At 43.9% G+C, this 21,752-nt stretch overlaps 1 protein-coding gene across 14 annotated transcripts in view; it reads right to left on the bottom strand.

Moving 5' to 3' along the window:
• Positions 1-21,752, bottom strand: part of ABLIM1 (actin binding LIM protein 1) — a 343,354-nt gene that overhangs the window by 100,033 nt on the left and 221,569 nt on the right. For all 14 annotated transcript variants that reach the window (XM_059899450.1, XM_059899459.1, XM_059899452.1 and 11 more), the window contains 2 exons: positions 3,674-3,800; positions 2,029-2,122 (listed from right to left, as the gene is read on the bottom strand). In XM_059899450.1, the coding sequence (XP_059755433.1) occupies positions 2,029-2,122; positions 3,674-3,800 (221 nt within the window). The remainder of the gene's footprint in view (positions 1-2,028; positions 2,123-3,673; positions 3,801-21,752) is intronic.

Genomic DNA, 21,752 nt, shown 5'->3' with positions numbered 1-21,752 from the left:
AGGTGTCACTCCAGCTAGTGCCACCACTGTTTGGTGTCCAAAGCTCTCCTAAGTGGCCTCCCTGTCTCCACCATTTTTTTAAAAAATTGAGGTGAAATTCACATAACATAAAATTAACCATTTTAAAGGGAACAATTCTGTGACATTTAGGACATTCACAAGGTTGTGCAACCACCACCTCTATCTAGTTCCAAAACATTTTCATTGCCCCAAGGGGGTACCAATAAGCAGCTACTCCCCATCCCCCGTCCCTACCCCAAACTCCAGGCAACCACCAATCTGCTTTCTCTCTCTAGGGGTCGATCTCCTCTGGATATTTCATCTAAATGGAAGCATACAGTGTGTGGTCTTTCATGACCGGCTTCTACCACTTGGCATAATGTTTTCAAGGTTCATGCATGTTGTAGCCTGTATCAGAATTCTTTCCTTTTAAAGGCTGAACGATATTCCATTGACTATATATACTGCATTGTGTTTATCCATCCATCCATGGACTCCCGGGCTGTTTTCCCTTCTGCCTGGTGGGAGCAGAGCTGCCGTGAACATGGGGGCACACGCATGCATTTGAGGACACCCACCTATTCTTCACACAACAGTCTGATCCAGCCATATGACACTCTAGCCACAATCACTTCAACACTTCGCACCACTCTTAGGGTAAAGCCAAACTCCTGAATGTGACTTTCGAGGTCCTCACGCTCGGGCCCCTCCCATTCCTCCAGCATCATCTCTCTCAGCCATGCTCCTGCCCAAATGACTTTGTTTCTTGGGTGTGCTGTGCTTGTGCTTGCCTCTGAGCCTCTGCCATTGCTGTTCCTTCTTCCCGAAACACCCTTCCCCTGAGTCAGAGGCAACCGCATTGACAACACGCACTTCCTTATCTCCCAAATCCGATTAGCTGGACTAGGTCTCAGCACAGAGCCAACGTCAGCCCCCTTTTGCACTTCACGGACAGGAAGGCATTGCAGAGCTTGCTGTGGGATTAGGAAGGCTACCCCGAACTTGGTAAAATCCCACAGAAGCTGCCCAGTGACACCTTGGGGGACTCTCGGATTCAGTCCTGGGTCCCTGAAACATACCCTGCTGGGAAGTTTGAATGAGATGAAGTGGATTCAGTGCCCTGGTGTCTTGCTGAAGCGATGTGACAAGTTGTTCAGCTCCCTTCCAAGGACTCCACCGGGCGTCCTGACTCACCTCTGCTCAGCGCACATTCTCCGCCCTGAGACGCGGGACGGGTGTGAGGCAGTCTCTACTTCTTCCATGGGAATGTGCTAACACCCCACAGGCCTACGAGAAGCCAGGCAGTGACTCTCTGACCTCTGGCCTCATGTCCACAGGTGGCCCCGGCCCAGGAGGAGCTCGGCTCAGCCCAGAGGCAGAAGCTGGTGGGGCCGCTGCTGAGAAAGCAGGAACCACGCTCCCTGGTGCGAGGCAGAGTCACACCTGAACCTGACAGGCTTCGGCTCAGCCTGGACCACAGGGCGTTCTGGGTCACACAGGATGTGGTTCTCTAAGGGTGGGGAAGTCTACGCCCTCACCTCCAATGACTCTTTCGTCTCTTAGCTTCAATGTGGGGCCTCTGCTCCCTGAGTCTGTACACTCCAACGTGTACACACAAGGGCGCACACGTGTACACGCACACACAGACATGCGGGCACACATACGCACAGGTGTACCACCCACACACATGGCTCTAGCACGCTCTTCATTTCCTCTTTTCTGACTTCTAAAAAAAAGAACAGTTTAATATAACCTTTCCTACTACATAATTCTTAACAGACTCTTTTTCATTCTTTTTTTCCCTCAAATTCCCCGTCCTTCCAATTTCCTCCACACAAGCACTCAGTAGGCACTGCCTGAGAAGACAGCACCACACAGTAGGTCTCTAAGTGATTCGTCATCTACAACTACTCTTTCCTCCACATGTGAGAAGAAGATGGAAAAAAATGGGAAAAGAGACCCCTGTGTATTTTCCAGGGCCTTGAGGAAGATGACGGGAGCTTTGAGGGAAGACCGTCTGTCACTTACCTCCAGGACCTTGCCGGTGATAAACTGGTGGCAGGCTTCACATTTCACCCCGAAGAGCCCCTGGTAGTCCTTTTCGCAGTACGGAGCGCCATCCCTGCAGGACAAAGAGCGTCAGCTCCCAAGAAGGCCGAGGGCAGGAAAGACACCCAGACCCCATTTCTCTCCGCCCTCCTGCACAGAACGGTAGCAGAAGCTGTTTCTCTCCCACCCAGCGCTCACGTGTCTGGAGACCTGGTCAGACAGGGTCAAAGCCCACAAAACCAAATGATTCAGGGAGAACGCTGAGGTTCTCCAAGCCACGTGGAAATAACAGCCAAAGGGTTACGGCTGCTGATTCCCGGACTGCCTCAGACCTAACTAGCAAAAACCTGGAGTCTCTCTCTCTTGCAGCTTCAGCTGCAAGATGGGCTTCAGCTGTGGTCCCAGGGTCCCTCTTCCTCATCCCCCACCAGCTCACTGACTCATATGCCAGAGCTCCCAACAGCATGGAGACGCCATCCCCTTAGCCCTCAGGGGCCCTAGGGGTCCAGGGCCTCTCATTCAGCCTCCTGCAACCTCCTTCATTTCCCTCAGGACACAGTGAAAAATATCATGTTCTATGTGTGCCATTGCACGGAAGAGTTAAAACGTGCCACTCAGCCCAGTTACCTAGCGCTGCACGGCCGTCAGTGTTAAAGGCCGCGCATTTCTCTCTTCTTGCTTTGGCTGTGCATCAGAATCACCTGTGCAGTTTCTCTCTTTCTAATACTGGTGTTTGCTTCACCCCAGACCTGCAGAATTGGATTTCTAGGGGGTGGGGCCTAAGCTACTTCTTTTGTTTGTTTCACTATATTCCTGCGTTAAAATTCATTAAAATTTGTTTTGAATAGGTGCTGGTTGGAGACCATTTTTTAAAGTGGATAGGGGACAACTTTCCCTCACTGCTACTGGACCCTCCCCCCGCTCCATGCTCATTCTTTCCTCCTTAATTTTTTTTTTTTTTTTTTTTGGCCTTGTTGCACGGCATGTGGAATCTTGATTCCCTGACCAGGGATCAAACCCCGCGCCCACTGCAGTGGAAGTGCGGGGTCTTAACCACTGGACCACCGAGGAAGTCCCTCCTCCTTAATTTGAAAGGTAACCACTGTATCTAGTTTTTCCAGGTTACATTAAACAAAAACAAAAACTTCACCTGCTTTATTATCTACACCAGCATCTGACTCTAATGAACCTATTCCCTGGTGGTCCTAATGGGCTCCGTGCCTAGACCCTGAGTGGTTTTTTTTTTGGGGGGGGGGTGTCTACAAATATGTCTGAGACCTAGAAGGAGGGTAAAGGTTTACTAGTTCCAAATAGGAAAAAAAAATTAGCAAAAGTAAAATTACTAAATGCTTAATTGGTTACAACATACAGCCTACAGTTATGTCAGCTTCATTGTTACATTAGGCAATGATGAATATTTCATTAAACTTATAGTAGGCAACAACAGAAGAATAAAATTCTCTTCAAAAGTTTTATAGCAAAAAGTTCATATTGATTGTGGGATGTGAATGTTTTTCATTATGTCTGATGGGATGGGGTGGAGACCCGGAGAGCAGGGCCTACAGAGGGCCCAAGACGGCCCCATCCCTGCTGAAAGGATCCACGCCCCAGGCCCCAGTCTTACTTGCTGATGTACTCCCCGGTGAGGACCTTCCCGCAGGACTTGCATTTAAAGCAACCCAAGTGCCACTGCTTTTCCAGAGCCAGAAGCGCCTGCCCGTTCTTGATATCTCGTCCACAGCCAGCACAATCTGGAAAAAAGCAGCCACCAGTGGTTACTCTACGTTTGTTTTGCTAAATCCAAGCATGCAGGCCTGCTCTGAACCCCAGTGTGCACCCACCACACCCTCAATAAATATTTACTTAAGCACAATTTCATTCTGCGTTCTCTCCCTGCTCGAAACCTTCCCCAGCAGACTCGCAGGCCCCATCCTCACACAGGATGCGAACGTCATAAACCTCCGTGGATCCAAGGGCATGGAGGTCCTTCATCAGTTTATTTCCTTGGGGGTGATTTAAATACCCTCTGAGCTCCAGCCGGCCCAGAGAATATTTAATTATAGCGTCTTGGCTGTGATTTTAAGAAAGCTCTCATCGGCCTTTATTAATTGAGGGCCCATGTGAGTAGCTAAGCACTCCCATGCTGGATGCGTCTCTAACACTATGTATGGGACTCTTGGAAGGCTGCCCGTAAGTCTCATTTTTGTAAACAGGACTCTACTTCCTTATCAGCCTAAACCAGACCTTCGAAGATTTGTGATCATCAATTCAATGGCTCGTAATTCCTTAGCTTTCGATTCTCCGTGACAGGCTCCTGTGAAGCAGATAGAGGAGAACGTGTTTCTTCATGGTAAAGAGTGTGGGCCCTGGAATGAGACGACATGGTTCTGCACCCCAGCTCATCTTGGCTAGCCACGTGACCCAGGCCGGTTCTCCTCTTTTCTAAGTCTTGGTTTCCTCATATGAAAGCCAGGATGCTATTAGTGCCTGTCTCAAGTTCTCTGATGAGGAATCAATGAAATAAAGGACTTAGAGCTCTATAAACATTTGCTATTATTACAATTGCCCTTATTCTGATTATTAAAAACATGGTTGTTAGGGAAATGGAATATTTAAGAGAACCCAGAAGAATATACAGGCGTACCCCATTTTATTGTGTTTCACTTTATTGTGCTTCAAATATAATGCGAATTGAAGGTCTGTGGCAACCTTACCTCAATCAAGTCTATTGGCGCCATCTTTTCAAAAACATTTGCTCACTTCATGTCTCTTTTGACATGTCTCACATGTCATGTCTCATGTGTCATTTTGGTAATTCTCCCAATTTTTCAAACTTTTTCATTATTATTATGTTTGTTATGGTGATCTGTGATCAGTGATCTTTGGTATTCCCGCTAAGACTCGTTGAAGGCTCAGATGATGGTTAGCATTTTTCAGCAATAAGGTATTTTCTAATACAGGTATGTACATTGCTTTTTTACACATAATGTTTTGCACACTTAATAGACTACAGAATGGTGTAAATATAACTTCCATACGCACTGGGGAACCAAAAAAGTTCATGTGACTCATTTTATTGCTGTATTTGCTTTATTGTGGTGGTCTAGAACTGATCCCACCGAATAGGCAGTATCTCCGAGGTCTGCCTGTAAATTGGTACAACCTTTCTGTAAAGCAATTTCTGTAAAATCAACGTACCTGAGAAAGTGAAAGAAAGCACTGTTGGCACGTTGCTCATGATGTCCCCAACTGATCATAAAAAACACTCACGGAATAATCGGTACACAAAACGATTACACACACCCCTTTTCTGACCACATCTGTGACTGCTGCTCCTGTACTAAGAATGACATTTCTAGCCTAACTTGAATTCTCTCTCCTTCTAGAAGAACTTCCCTAACAGTACCCAGCACAAGCCCAAATCCTATAAAAAGTTCCTCTAAATGTCATCCAGAGATAGCTCACAATTCTTCTCGTTTTCTCCCTTGCTGTGGTTTGTTAAGTACACCTGACTTTTTTTTTATTGATTACAGGTGTGCTTCTGGTGACCTCTGGTCAGTGGGTATTTACATAACCTTTATATTCAGCAATTTCATGTCTAAGATTTTATTCTACAAATAAATTTGCAAAAGAATGTGCATGTGAGTGTACGTGTATGTCCATCCCCTGAAGAATATATATTCATCCTCTACCACATTTTTGTAACAATAAAGCTGAAAATAACCTATGTGGACATTAATGAGAAACTGGTTACATTGATTACAGTATGGTCAATAATGGAATACTACATACCACTGAAACGAATGAGGTAGATTTGTGTGCTGACAAGGAAAGATGTCCAAAATAGATTGAGTAAAAAAAAAAGCAAGCTGTAAAACAGTATGCATAACATAAGCTCATATTTTTTTATCACGAGAATGTAAAAAAATGCTGAGCAAAATATTTATAAAGTTAAAAGTATATCTACTATACAAGTTATGAATATTGCAGATTAGAATTTCTTTAAGTATAGCCCATTATAAGCTGAGTGTGTATTATATGGTCACAAAGCGTTACATATTTTTTTTAAAAGCTGGGATTTACACGATTCCCAGCAACTCACCAAAAATCTTTCAAAGGGGACCACTCATCTGGTAGTTTACTATAAAGATAAAAATGGGGCTTCCTTGGTGGCGCAGCAGTTGAGAATCTGCCTGCCAATGCGAGGGAACACGGGTTCGAGCCCTGGTCTGGGAAGATCCCACATGCTGCAGAGCAGCTGGGCCCGTGAGCCACAATTACTGAGCCTGCGCGTCTGGAGCCTGTGCTCCACAACGGGAGAGGCCGCGATAGTGAGAGGCCCCCGCTTGCCGCAACTGGAGAAAGCCCTCGCACAGAAACGAAGACCCAACACAGCCAAAATAAATAAATTAATAAATTTAAAAAAAAGAAAGGAAGGCCATGATATTTGCTCATAAATACAATTTTTAAAGGTCAGGAGCACAATATGGATTTAAGATGAAGTGGCAGGTTTTAATCCAAGTGAACTGAAAATTTTCTTCATTCTTCTGATTAGATTATGCCCACTAGGTGGCAATAAGGATTTAAAATAATACGGAAGATGCTGGTTGATAGAATTCTTAAAGCAGAAAATAAACTTTAGAGATAGGTTTTCAATTCTACAACTGAAGACAGGCTCAAGAAGGTCGGTGGGGCTGTTTGGTATCTCCCCTGCATAGCACTGGGGTTGAGGGAGATCAAAGGTGAGGGGACGGCGAGAGGGCTGGCTTTAGGATTAGGAACGCTTGGGCTCTAATTCGGAAAAGTTATTCTCTCTGACCCCTCATTTCTTCATCTGGGAAATGCTGACCCACTTCTCAGGTTGCTGCGAGGAAGAAGAGAAACTCCGCGTCATGAAGTGCTTCATATAACACTTAGAATGCTTGGTACCTGTTGGGCGCTCCACGTGGTTCCCCTTTCCTTGGTAGCAGCCGATGGGACTAGAAACCAGGTTTCTTGATTCTGTCTTGCTCTTTTTATAAGCACATTAATGCCCAGATACCCCAGAGCTCTGACAGCAGCTGAGACAATTTGAATGCAATAATGACCTCTCTGATCATTCTGCACTGAGGGCTTTGGTGAACCAGGCATCGTGTGAGCGTTTTATAGACATGGCATAGTTGTTTTGAAACAGTAGTTGTTTTTCACAATCTTTATTATTCCTCACAGTCATGGAGTCAAACTGCCTTGCAGTCTGGAAGCCTCTGACCTCGCAGGTGGTGTCCTGAACCTCTCAGATCCTCTACGCCCTGCAGTGTTCCACGGAGGGCACATGTTCTTCAACTGACCTTGATTATGTTTCATGAAGAAGCATTCACCGAGTGTGACCACCTAGAGCCAGCCAGCTGGTGAAACTGGGCTGGAAGTAAAGGCTGGGGATGAGGCTCCTTCATCCCAAACCTTAAGACATAAATCAAGCAAATCAACAAAGATGGCCTCCTGGAAAGTAGGATACTGGCCCAGCTGATTCAAAGTATTCCAGTGTATTCCACAGAGGTTACACATTCGTTCCTCTCTGGACAAAACTTTATACTCTCCTTAATCCTGATGTCACGCTGGGGAAAGTGGAAAAGATGCTGAGATAAAAAGATTTGTGCTGATGGTTTGTGTCTCCTATGCTCATTCCAACTAAGCTCTTTTATAAAGAACAAAATGTCCTCGTCTCTATCTTCATGTTTTTCAGCTGTTGAGAAAATTGTTTCCACATCACTGAAGCAGCTGCTGATAAATATAGAAAGCTGGTGATTGGCACTGGAATTACTGCCAAAGTCAGAAATAGGTGAATATGGAGCAGCATCAAGGAAATCAAACCCTCTAGCAACTCGCTGGTCTTCTATCAGGGACGCACAACGACCAAATGTGAAAACAGAAGAAAACTACAACAGCCTTAAACGCTCTGCCCCCAAGCCTTTCATTCTTGGCACCAGGAGCCAAGAGAAAAGCAGGGATTTGGCTACTTATGTCCAAGTTAAACTAATATCCATGTACACATCTGGTTCCATATTTATATCATTTTGTTCAAAGTTAATAAATATCCTTGAGAATAGGGATCCTGTCTGTCTCCATTAATCATGCTTTTTTTTTTTTTTTCTTTTTCGGCATAGGGCCATGGACACCTGGGCTTCAAAAGTACTTAAGTCGAAGAAGGTGACAAATGGCTCTCTGGAAGGAAACCTGTGTTCTCATGATGTTAAGAAAGATGTCATCACTTGGGCTGCCTTTAAGGTCCTGTCAGCCTGGATAGCTATGTTCTTTTTAAGAACGATTTCTGCCTTCCTAGAATTTCCCATTTGGAAAGGGTAAGAGCCAAAAAGATGTCTTACTCTGTGAAGATGATTTTCTGGAACAGAAGGCTGAGAAATGGAGCTACAGAAAAGGGAACTTCGTGGTAACTGAATTCCCAATCATCCCTGCCTTCCCAGGCTTCTGTCATGTCTAGAACCATCAGTGGAGGTGGAAGCTGCCATTCACAGTAGCCACCCATCTGCGACCAAAGCTTCTAGAATATGGAATGGGACTTTTCCTAGTGTCTTGAAATTTTGGGCTATGTATCGTCTTAGAGCTGAAAACAATGATGATAAATTTTCCGTCTTCCAGAGCAGGTGGCTAGGAACATCCTTGCCGGATTTACCAAAAGATAGTAGAATCTACCTGATGACTCTCAACCCCTACTGCCTCCCTACCTCTGAAATCAGAAATTCACAAAGGCATGGAGGAGAGTGGGCAGGGAGCTGTCCACACAGCAGGAATGGGGTGTTCCCTCCCCTCTGCTGTGAGAGGGATTAGAGGACCCCGGGAGAGGGGGGGGACCAGCCTCCCGCTCCCCACCTAGATGTTTACTGAGTGGGGGTGCTCAGGCCCTGGTGCTCCTGTGGATCCATGAAGAGCTTGATGTTAGAGTTCCTGGGACAAATTGACCGGACTGTCCTGGCGCTTGGTAGCGTTCATGAATGAAAAGTCTGGAGCCTGCTAAGTCTGGAAGATTTGGAAGGCAGGAAGCCGGCTGGAGCCCCTCCTCTTGATGGCAGGCTAAGGAGAAGACAGAAGTGGGAGAGGTGTGCATGGCCACCATTTGGCTCACTGGGGATGCACTTGTGTCCTGTGGCTGGTACCCACGCCCAAGCATCTTGAATGAACCCACCTGAGAAAGCTGCCTGCCAGGCATTAGTAAGAGGTCATGAGGAGTAGGACCTGAGGCTGGGGAGGATGGAGGGGGTCTGTTGAAACAGGTTAGCCAGAAATTGCACACTTTTGTCAAGGAACTCAAAATGGGTCCTATTAAAAATTCTCCCTAGAGTTAGCTGAAAGACAACAGTTACAACACCTTGTCCTCTGTACCTCTAATCCCCCTCCCCTCTGCCCGGACTCCCAAGGAGCCACAAGCCGGACAGGAAGGAGTAAAGAAGTAGAAGAGGCTGTGCCCCCTCCTCATTGCAGGTCTCCTATTTGGGTCCGGCCTGAGCTGGGAAAAGGGTGCAGCTCTGATGTGGACGTGAGAATAAAGTTTTCGACTATACTGGACTTTTTAAGAGCTGAAAGTGACCAGAAAGCTATGGGATCTGCCTAAGATGTTATTAAGGGTGAGAAAGGGAGCTCTGATAGAGGATAATAAAGGTAGCAACAGAAAAAAATAAGACTACTGTTTTGTCCCACTAGTGTTCTGGCCCATTCTATACGCTGATTGTACAACGCATAGGGATTAAGGACCTCAGGGGCAAAGAGACCTGGGGTCAAATTCCAGCTCTGACACGGAACCAAGGGACCTTGGGCAAGCTAGGTAACACTGGGCTTCAGTTTCTTCATTTGTAAAACGGGCAGATGAACAATACCTACCTTCTGGGGCTGTCATGAGAGTGGAGAGAACATGTGTGTAATCCCCCAGCAGAGTGTCGGGCACATGGTAAACAATCGATGTCTGTCCTCACACTTGCAATAATCTCAGAAAACCTGCATTTCATCTTCCCCTTAACAAATAACCAAGACCCACTGTGAGCCTCTGGAAAAGGCATTTTGGTTTCTCTGGTTCCACAATCATCATCGTCCTATTAACATTATTATTGTTGTTGTTATTATTCACGCTTTAACTTTGAAAAGATCTTGCATACGTTATCTCAGTCCTCCCTTGGGGCTCCCGCTAACCTGGAGGGACAGCGATTATCCACACAAAGTTCCAGAGGGACTTTGAAGACTTCTGGTGTGAAAGTTTCATTTTGCACACAGGACAGTAAGGCCCAGGGTGGGCCCAAGCTTTGCACAAGGTCACACAGATAAACAGCTCCCCATTAACTGCAGAGTGGAAATCGACTGTTCTCAAATGCACTTGAACATGAACCCAGGCCTTTACAGGGCTTTTCTGGGTTTAAAGCTCCAACCACGCATTTGTTCCCCTGGTCATTGCCTCTTCTGCTGTCAATGAGCAAAAACAGCCATCATGGAGCTGCAGCATGAGGTTCACTTGTGGGTACAGAGAATCATCGTGAAAATAATGTAAATCGTAGTAGGGACTAGAGAGAGACTTCACTCATTTAATTGATGCTTGCTTAGATACTGAGATGTTATAAAATGTCCATAGAGATTTTAAGTCAATTCAGAGTATTTGCTTCCTTTACTGTAAAGTTTTAAAAATTAAGAATAAAAATATCAAGTTTCAGTATTGATACTGTTGTCCATATAAGTTCCAGAAAATTCAAGCTTCCCCTGGAATCCCTCTTTAAAAATGAGAATAAAAAAAGAAACTCTAGTTGTCATCAACAAAGATAAGCACATAAGTTCATGGCTATACATGTGGATGAAAAATAGACACAAAATCATTTCAGATATAGGGTTTTTTTTTTTGTTTCTGTTTCAAGACACTTCACTTACTATATACTGTTGAGTCTTTCACACTGAACTCATAACCAACAGCACTATAACGCATACCTGAAGGAAGCTTATGTTGCACACATATTTTCTCCATAAGACACCTCACCGCCTTCTGGGAACGAACAGTAGCCAGCACTTCATCACTACGTTTGGGGCATTTTAAGCAGTGAAATCAGCAACAAAAAGCACAAAAATATCATATAACCCAGCAATTTCACTCCTGGGCATATATCCAAAAGAACTGAAAGCAGGGACTGGAACAGATATTTGTACACCCATGTTTGTAGCAGCACTATTCACAATAGCCAAAAGGTGGAAAAAACCTGAGTCCATCAACAGATGAATGGACAAAGTGTGGTGTGTATATATATACAATGGAATATTATACAGCCACAAAAAGAATGAGGTTCTGACACATGCCACAACATGGCTGAACCCCGAAGACATTGTGCCCAGTGAAATAAGCCAGACACAGAAGGACAAACACCACATGATTCCACTTATATAAAGTAATTAGAGCGGTCAAATTCATAGAGATGAAAAGTAGTACAAAAGTTACCAGGGGCTGGGGGGGAGGGCAGAAGGGGGAGTTTGTGTTTAATGGGTACGGAGTTTCTGTTGGGAATGACGAAACAGTTTGAGATGTAGAGAGTGGTGATGGTTACACAATGTTGCGAACGTATTCACTGCCCCTGAATTGTGTACTTATGAATGGTTAAAACAATAAATATTATGTTATAAAATCTTACCACAATTTAAAAAAGCACAAAAATACAAAAAATGCTGCCCTAAATAGACCTCGAAGAGGACACACGTTTACAGTGTAAGAGCTGAAAGAAGAAGGCAGAGTGTCCCCATGTTCCAGGTCAGCTAGGAGCAGGTGAAGTCGGCTACTCACATTTTTCACAGCTCTGCGCTTGTCTGTGAATGACCAGAAAAGTGTGGGAGTATTTTTTTTTTTAAATTTTAGAATTTTATTTATTTTTTATACAGCAGGTTCTTATTAGTCATCCATTTTATACACATCAGTGGATACATGTCAATCCCAATCTCCCAGTTCATCCCACCACCCCCACCCCCACCGCTTTCCCCCCTTGGTGTCCATACGTTTGTTCTCTGCATCTGTGTCTCTATTTCTGCCCTGCAAACCGGTTCATCTGTATCATTTTTCTAGGTTCCACATATATGCATTAATATACGATATTTTTTTTCTCTTTCTGACTTACTTTACTCTGTATGACAGTCTCTAGATCATCCACGTCTCTACAAATGACCCAATTTCATTCCTTTTTTATGGCCGAGTAATACTCCATTGTATATATGTGCCACATCTTCTTTATCCACTCGTCTGTCGATGGGCATTTAGGTTGCTTCCATGACCTGGCTATTGTAAATAGAGCTGCAATGAACATTGGGGTGCATGTGTCTTTTTGAATTATGGTTTTCTCTGGGTATATGCCCAGTAGTGGGATTGCTGGGTCAGCACGGGAGTATTTGTTTTGGTGTTACAAAGAAATTTTAGCGAGTAGGCAAACTGGCAAACACAGAATCTGCAAATAACAGGGATGGACTGTATTTCAAGAATGAAGGAGGAGGCAGAGAGCAATGTCTGGTGACACAGAGAGGAATCCCAGTGGCAGGAAGACAGTTAGGCAGAGATCAAATCTCCCACCCCCATCTTCTCTCCATCTCCCCAGTGTTGTCTTTAAAGCCTAGCTTTCTCTTTTTTGTCCCCCATGCAGAGTGATGTCTCTCATTGCCGGGAGAGGTCTCCCTGTCTTTGGGCATCTTGGGGGCAGGAGGCAAAGATGGATCAACCGTACTGGGAGGGCCAGAGCAGGGCTTGCCAGGGAGGAGGCTGCAGAGGAGATCAAGGAATTGATGGATGGGGAGAGAGCCATTGTTTCTGTTCTGACTGAATCAAAATGAATGAACCGGGCTTCCCTGGTGGCACAGTGGTTAAGAATCCACCTGCCAAGGCAGAGGACATGGGTTTGAGCCCTGGTCTGGGAAGATCCCACATGCTGCAGAGCAACTAAGCCCATGAGCCACAACTACTGAGCCTGCGCTCTAGAGCCCACAAGCCACAACTACTGAGCCCATGTGCCGCAACTACTGAAGCCCGCGTGCCTAGAGCCTGTGCTCTACAAGAGAAACCACTGCAATGAGAAGCCTGCACGCCGCAATGAAGAGTAGTCCCGGGGCTTCCCTGGTGGCGCAGTGGTTGAGAATCTGCCTGCTAATGCAGGGGACACGGGTTCGAGCCCTGGTCTGGGAAGATCCCACTTGCCGCGGAGCAACTAGGCCCGTGAGCCACAATTACTGAGCCTGCGCGTCTGGAGCCTGTGCTCCGCAGCAAGAGAGGCCACGATAGTGAGAGGCCCGCGCACCGCGATGAAGAGTGGCCCCCACTTGCCGCAACTAGAGAAAGCCCTCACACAGAAACGAAGACCCAACACAGCCAAAAATAAATTAATTAATTAATTAAAAAAAAAAAAAAGAGCAGTCCCTGTTCACCACTAGAGAAAGCCCGCGCGAAGCAATGAAGACCCAATGCAGCCATAGATAAATACATTTATATTAAAAAAAAAATGAATGAACTAATTCTTTCCTCTTAGCATATATTTCTACCAACTCTCTTCCCAGCTCCTTCTCTTTTTCCCAAGCAGGTTCTGGGCCACAGGTGACCTCTCTATCCATCTGAATCTGGGAATTGGATGACAGGTGGAACCCTCAGGAACTCCTGCTCCCCGAGCTGTCCCTGGGTGGGCTCTGCCCTCTGGGTTTCCATCCAGCCCTGGGATGAATCAGATCAGAAGAACAGAGGGCAAGGAATCCACATGGCCCAAACGGGATCCAGAACCAGAAGCTGTCCTTGCTTTCCTGCTTGCAAATTAAAAAATAATAACAACTGAGCAGTTGGAAAGAGAGAAAACGAACATTCAACATTCCCCGTAGCCCCTGGCTAATTAATTTTTGCTGGGTGTTTTGTTGTTGTTAATTTAAATCTATTATGGATGCATGTTATATATACTTTTTGCATGTTGAATGTACACATTCTTAGAAAGGAACAATGTGTCTGAGACATCACTCCATGTCAAAAATTGCACATCATTAGTCATCAACTTTGAGTTTTTCTCATTCTAGCCTAGGAGATGTGGCAGAAGGAAAGAAATAATTTTTAAAAAGCGTAACAAGATCTGTCCCAGACACATCTATTTCAGCAGAAAGAAGACACACCAGGCAAACAAAGCAAAAAATACACTGAAAACAGACATAGGTTGTTATTAATAGAAAGTAGAATAAGATTTTGGAGACTCTATATTCAAGTGGTGTCCTTTTAATAGACTGTTAACTAGAGGCACTTTATCCCTGGCCAGGAGTCAATATAAGGAGCTTTAGGGAAAACAAACAAACAAAACCCCCCAATTTAAGTTCCAGGGTTTGGCTAACTTGAATCCTGAATTTAATGACATCATATCTTGTCATTCAATGTCTCCCACAGGATGTGGATTTCACATGACCTTGTGTAATAAAATGGTGAATGCAGAATACCAGAGAACAGCTGTTCTACCCAAAAAGAGAGAAAGCGGAGACAAGAGAAGTGTGACCTGAACATGGGTCAGATTCTATGAGGTCAAAAAGCTGCCTTTGACACAAGCTTTCAACACGTCTGATCAGCCTCTGGCACGTGGATTCCTTCGTGGGAATAACTGTGGGAGGCACGTAGTGGGTGCCCACCCTAGACAGGACAGATGTTTTCAGTTTGCTAAGGTTCGCATCCCTCCCTAGGGTCTAAATGTCCACTGCCACCTGTTTTCAAGCTTGAACTGAGCATATGCACCTATGTTACCAGCCTGGCCCTTTTTTGGTAGGCCCTTGAATTTGTAACCCATCAATTTAAAAAAAATCCAGACAGTCCCTATGCTATTTTTTTTTAACAAGACTTGGCTTACAGTTTTAACATCATTAAGGTATAAGGGGTTTGGGGTTTGGGTATTTGAAAACCCTTCCTTGACTAAAAAGGCCACATCATTTAGTAGTGATAAGAGCGTCCATCTAGCAAGTGGACATTGTTGAATGTCTGCTCTTCACCTGTGCTGCTCAGTGTTGCCAAGTTCCAACCAGACATCTGTGTTGACAACTATTGACCGGCCACAATCCGTTTCGAGTTACTGACATGAGTCTGCAGTTTTCTTTTCTAGCATGTCACGGCAAATTCCATGGGTATGAGGTCACCAAAAGAAAGGACAGATAGAGGGCAAAATGCAAATGTGTTAGGCTAAGCACTTTTCAAGAATTAGTTTTTTAAGTACTTTTTAACTTCTGAAATTCTACGCTGCCATTTGCCAAAAAGCAATACATGGGGGTCACAAGACAAATACTGGTTGGGGCTGAGGGGAATTGGAACATTCATATTTATTTATATTCAAATACATAGGTGCGGTGTATTTGCCATCTTATGGCTCTCAATAATTTATATCTCAAATTCACTAAAAATGATGCAGAATTATTTTAAAAGGTTATGGGCTGCCTGAATATGTAACCTTGAACCAGACTTTGCACAATCACCCATGTCCTTGCCTAGGTTAGCTGCTCCCTTTGTTATCTTGATGGCCATGATGGAAACATCACAAGCCAGAGCAGCCTCTGACCTGCTATTTTAGGTGAAGGTTCTTGTTGTCTTGGGAAAACAATACTGCACAACAAACAAGTTTTCATGGGCCGTAACAGCAGCAGATTATCAGCCTCATCAGGCAAGCTGTAGGCAGGACCAGGAACAGTCATCTTCTGAGCCCTCTATTATCTAATATTTGGCAATCAATCCCATCTTTCCTTCTTTTAAAGTGTACATCATATATACTTATAGCTTTGGTCATAATTTTTACAAATACAGACCATTTGCACATTTGAAACTTCCAATTCTAACCCCTAAGCCAGTGCTCACAGAATTCCGATAGGAGTATTATGAATTCTCAAGGTCAAGAAGCCCCCTCCTTTGATTAGCATTGGGTGTGTTTTTTCTCGTATTCAAGACCAGGATCTGAATAGGAAATTTTATTAAAAGGAGCCAGATTGTTTGCCTTTCCTCTCCATTAATTGGTTATGAGTCTATTAAGCAGGAATTGAATGGAAGGAATTCTGACACATGCTACGACATGGATGAGCCTTGAAAACATTATGCTAAGTGGAAGAAGCCAGAAACAAAAGGCCACACTTGTATGATGCCACTTATATGAAATGTCCAAAGTAGGTGAAGACACAGAAACAGATTGGTAGTTCCTAGGGCCTGGGAGAAGGGGTGAGCTGGGAGTAACTGTTTAATGGGTATAGAGTTTTCTTTTGGGGTGATGAAAATGTTTTGGAAATAGAAGTGTTGGTTGGACAATGTTGTGAATGTACTTAAACATTCACTTTAAAATGGTTAATTTTATGTTATGTGAATTTCAGTCAAAAAAATCTGTACCAAGAAGGTTTGCCCTTATACTGATTTCCTTAATTAAGTTGTAAACTTTAACCTGGTGAGGAGTTTCATGATAAATCTTTAACTGGCTATGGTCAACCAGCAAACCGGGCTCTTGCCAAAGAGGAAATCATACTTAAGTTTTACGCCAATTTCTCAGATCCAGTACTCATTAGCCAACATCAGCTCATTGACTCTATTCCAAAGATAGAAAGAAGAAAAGAAAGGGTAGAATGTCAGTTTCAGTACTTTCCTCATGTGACCAGTCACTTAATACATACACAACTGAAGGTCACAGCAAGGGCAAACTGCAGTGAGACTCCAGTCTGGAAAGGGCCTTTTATTTACTTATTTACTTATTTTTTTGTTTGTGTTTTTATAAATTTATTTTTATTTATATTATTTATTTTTGGCTGCATTGGGTCTTCGTTGCTGCGCACAGGCTTTCTCTAGTTGCCGCGAGCAGGGGCTACTCTTCGTTGCGGTGCGTGGGCTTCTCATTGCGGTGGCTTCTCTGGTTGCAGAGCACGGGCTCTAGGCGTGTGGGCTTCAGTAGTTGTGGCACATGGGCTCAGTAATTGTGGCTCGCAGGCTCTAGAGGGCAGGCTCAGTAGTTGTGGCGCACGGGCTTAGCTGCTCCACAGCATGTGGGATCCTCTCGGACCAGGGCTTGAACCTGTGTCCCCTGCATTGGCAGGTGGATTCTTAACCACTGCACAACCAGGGAAGTCCCTTTTTTTTTATTTTTTAAATTTAACATTATTTTTATTTTTGATGTGCTTTGGTTTTTTTTTTTAATTAATTAATTTATTTATTTATTTTTGGCTGTGTTGGGTCTTCGTTTCCGTACAAGGGCTTTCTCTAGCTGTGGCAAGCAGGGGCCACTCTTCATCGCGGTGCGCGGGCCTCTCACTATCGCGGCCTCTCTTGTTGCGGAGCACAGGCTTCAGACGCGCAGGCTCAGTAGTTGTGGCTCACGGGCCCAGTTGCTCCGCGGCATGTGGGATCTTCCCAGACCAGGGCTCGAACCCGTGTCCCCTGCATTGGCAGGCAGATTCTCAACCACTGCACCACCAGGGAAGCCCTGCTTTGGTTTTAAATAGGTAATACGTACACACAGTTAAACTTTTTTTTTTCATGTAGTAAAAATAATTCCTTTCCTTCCCTATCTCCCTGCTACCGCTCCCTTTCTTCTGGAGATAAGCACTAAGAGTAATTTCTCAGTATCCCTCTGAGGACAGTCTATAGGAATATACAACTATAGATATACACAGCAGTCCTTTGAACAGCTAAATCTTTACTGCTGCTGAAAAATTAAACTGGGGAATAACCACTCTTCCAATCGTTAAAATTCTAGTTTTACTGATAAGTTGTCAGAAGGTATGGGTCTTATTACATAAAAGACGTATCTAGTGAAATGAAAACAGCAAATAACAAAATACCATTAACTTGCCAACCACTGAAACATTTTTTTGTACCCATTTTCCCTTTCTGCCCCTTAGTTGGACCCATTCCCTATAAGGTGGGAACTTTTCTTCCTTTCTTGCAACTGAGATAATCCAGGTTCTGGTTAAGTGAAAAGATATGTCACTCTGGGATCTTTATGTCTGACTCATAATTGTAACAGGTTTCAGTATGAAAAATCTAAATATTAATGTTCCTTTTTGCAACATACCTTGTCCTCCTGCAATGAATCTTTGGCTACTATGTCAATTCGAAAGTCTCTCAACAGTCTAATCCGTACCCAGTAGAGCAATATTGGAACTGCCATGTCAGGTTAGACCCTGTCCTTCCAGGCCAGGGGCTGGCACCCTAAGTGCCCAGAGAGGTGAGGCCTCTCTAACCTCACACTCAAAGTTGGGAAATACATTCCCTGACACTTCTACTGAAAAAAAACACCCAAATCAAAAAAACCTTGTGATGCTGTCATCAGCCAAATTATCTAAAGCAATAGCTCCTTCCCCGTTTATTAAATAAGAGGAAAGACTTGTAAATAAGATGAGAAAATGAACGTTTAAACATGCCAATACACCTTGCCCTCATGCACCCAAGCTGTACTATGTAATTTTACAAAACCGCAAAAGCCATTGTCACCATCGTCATTCAAGTAGCATTCAGAACTCAACATTCCAGACCTGGGAGCTGAGATTTATTACCTGAAAGGCTCTCCTGGGATGGCATCAATTTACCCACTAAATGAACATTCATGTACTTGCTGTGTGCACAGTGCTATTCTTAGGGGGGAAAAAAAAAAAGACCTTGTCATTAGGTAGCTCATAGTCTGGTTGGAGAGAAAAAGATGCAAAGAGCTAGGGGAGCTATGTGGCAATAACTGTCACAATAGAAATGCAAAGCACAGCTTTGGCCGGGACACCTGTGAGCTGGCCCTGTAGCCAGGGAGCCTAAGCAAATTCAAAGCTTTCAATCTTTTGTGTGACACTCAACAGAACAAATGATGTTTGATGAGAAGACACATGAACAAAATGCTATGGGAAGAATTTACGCGAAGTTGTACATGTGTCTATAACACTTAGAGCAAAATCCAGAAGCATGTCCACCAAAATGTTAATAGAGGTAATCTCATTGTGATGGGATTTTGGGTGATTTTCATCTCCTTCTTTGTACTTTTCTGTAAAATTTGTATTGTTTTACAATGAACACTTAAACCCATTTAAAAAGCGAAGATTGTTATTAGCTCTGTTTAGAGATAAAGATGGCTTTGATTCAATTTCTGGAATGTTTATCTAGGGCTTTATGTGCTAGACCTTGTATAAGAGAGAAAGACAGCAGGGTCCTTATCTTTAATGAGTTCATTAACTTGGTAGTGGAGGTGGGCACACGTTTAAACAATTAAAATGCAACAGGTTATGTACCAATGTTGGTTTTTTAATTGTGACAAATGTATCACTGTAATACATCATGTTAACTGTGCAGTAAAGAATTTGGCTGGTGCCAGGAACACAGTAGGTGCTCAAAGAAATGCTCATTGAATGAATGAATGACATCCATATCTTTCTTTGACATATAGTCCTTTCATTCATCTTCCTCACCTTTTCTCACAGCCATTACCTGTACCCACAACCAATGGTCTCCCCAGCTCTGATCACTGATGTCAAATCACTGATTTTGCGCACCACTATTGCCATTACCACCTTAATCTTTCTAGAACATTGTTTTCATCTGGTTGTCCTCCAGGTTAAGCCGAGCTCCACATTGCCAAACTCCTCAAAGCCTCCAGAGACCTGGCGCCCTTGCTCTAACTTTCCAGCTTTTCTTCTCAGGATGTGGAAGAACAAAGCCTTTGTTCTGTTTGGGTTCCCCCTGTGCTGTTTTTACAAGTACCCTCCCCACATTTAGACTGTCCTCCCACGTAGTAGTATCTTATTTAATTCCCATAACAACCCTTAGGAGTAGCTATTTTCCGATTTTCAGATGAGAGCATGAAGGTTCTGAGACATCCAATAACTTGCCCATGACTTCATGGCTGGGAAGAAGCAGGACCAGGAGTCACACCCAAGCGCTCTGAAAGGTAGAGCCCACATCTGAAACCAGTGTGCTACGCTCTCTTCTTCCATTCCTTTCTGATTCTAAATTATCTCTAAGCTCAAGTTCTAGTCTCGTAACTTCCTTAAAGAACAATGGTTAACATTTGGATGAGCTTATGAGGTATCATGAATCTTTTTAAGTACTTTACTTATATGAATCCCCACAACAACCCAATGAGAAAGGAACTATTATTGTTTCCCATTTTATAGGCAAAGAAACGCTGGCAGAGATTGAGTTCTCAAGGCCACACAGCCTGTATGTGGTAGAACTGGGATAAAAACCAGCCATCAACCTGTCCAGAACCCATACTCTTTAGCAGAGGCTTGCCAAGCCTCCTCTGCCGTCCTATCCTACTGGAAGAAAGTGTCTCAAGAAGGTGGGGCTGATCTGTTTTGAAGACCTTGCCGCAAAACCCATCACCAAGAGTCAAAACCCAACAATCCATGGGTTGTATGTGTGCACGTGTTCCTGCCTTCACTGGTTTTACATACTGGTGGAAAATATCCAATGAACAGAAAAGACAGCCACCATGAACGGTAGAGTGAAAAAAGCATAGTCACAAAAAGCGAAGATTGTCCTACACAAAAATTCAGAAGTCAATGCCTGAACAGTAAGTTTTTGTTTTATAAGTATCCAGTACTTTTATCTATTTACTTATTTAATCCTACGAGATAGGTACCTATTGCCATCCCATTTTACGGAAGAGGACATGGAGGATGGAGAGGTCGGGAGATGGCTAGAGCCACAGCCTGACCCAGGCAGTCAGATGCCAGCGTCAGATCATCACCACTCCACCTATTGTAGGTGCCTCAGCAGACAATCCCACTCAACCTACAAATGTTTTTTTTTGAGAGAGAACATAGATAAAAGAAACATTATCTTGCAACTATTAAAAGCTATTGCACCAAATAGAAAGGTAAAATAATTGAAAAATCTTCCTCCCCTTTGAAAACATGCACATGACTGTTTATCTGTAATGATTTAAATTCAGTCCAAGTAGAGCATTTGCCCCAATACCTTAGGAGTTCCAGTTGAAGTTGGAACAATGGCCATGCTGTACAGAGGGGGTAAAGGAGAGGAAGATGGGTTTGGATGTATGTGTGTGGGGGTGTTCATCACATCAATCTGCACACAATCAGACACTAGTCAGACACCCTTTGAAATGGAAAGGGTGATCGTAGACAGCAACCCACTTCTGTTCGGGTGCCTGAAATAGACCCGAGCCGTGCAGGAAGCAACATCCAAACCCGATTCCCTACCCTCTAGGTTGTCACACGCAGACTCCCCCTCACGTGGCTCCTTAAACCAAAGAACCAGGCCCTCAATTACTGGCAGATACATGAAGAATGGAGTGAAGTTAGGCCTTAAAGGAGTGTCAATAAACTTCTGGGAGAGCATCATGCTTTCTGGACATACATTTTTATTTCTAAAGTATGAATCAGCTAGACATAGGCAATTGATTTTTTTTATCAATTATAAAAGCAGTTTAATTAATGTTCATTGTAACCCTGTGAGGCAATGTTTACTATTATCTCCATGTTATATAATGTTTGTTGCTTATTGAATTCAAATTGCATTAGACTGGGTGCAGCAACAGTTTTTACTAATTCAAGGGCAATAATCTTTAATTGAAGTAGTTTGTTTCTATGAATAACTTCCTGATGGTTTCTATTCACCAAACCTTGCTACACCAGGGAGGCAACTGTGGCACATAGAAAGCACACAGCCTTTCAGGCAGACACTCGAGTAAATCCGCAGACAAGTCAGGTCACTGCTCCAAGGCTCAGCAACC

Source organism: Balaenoptera ricei, chromosome 16 (assembly GCF_028023285.1).
Source record: "Balaenoptera ricei isolate mBalRic1 chromosome 16, mBalRic1.hap2, whole genome shotgun sequence".
Lineage (NCBI taxonomy): Eukaryota > Metazoa > Chordata > Mammalia > Artiodactyla > Balaenopteridae > Balaenoptera > Balaenoptera ricei.
The sequence above is the reverse complement of the archived record's forward strand: the minus strand, read 5'-3'. Positions and strand labels throughout refer to the sequence as shown.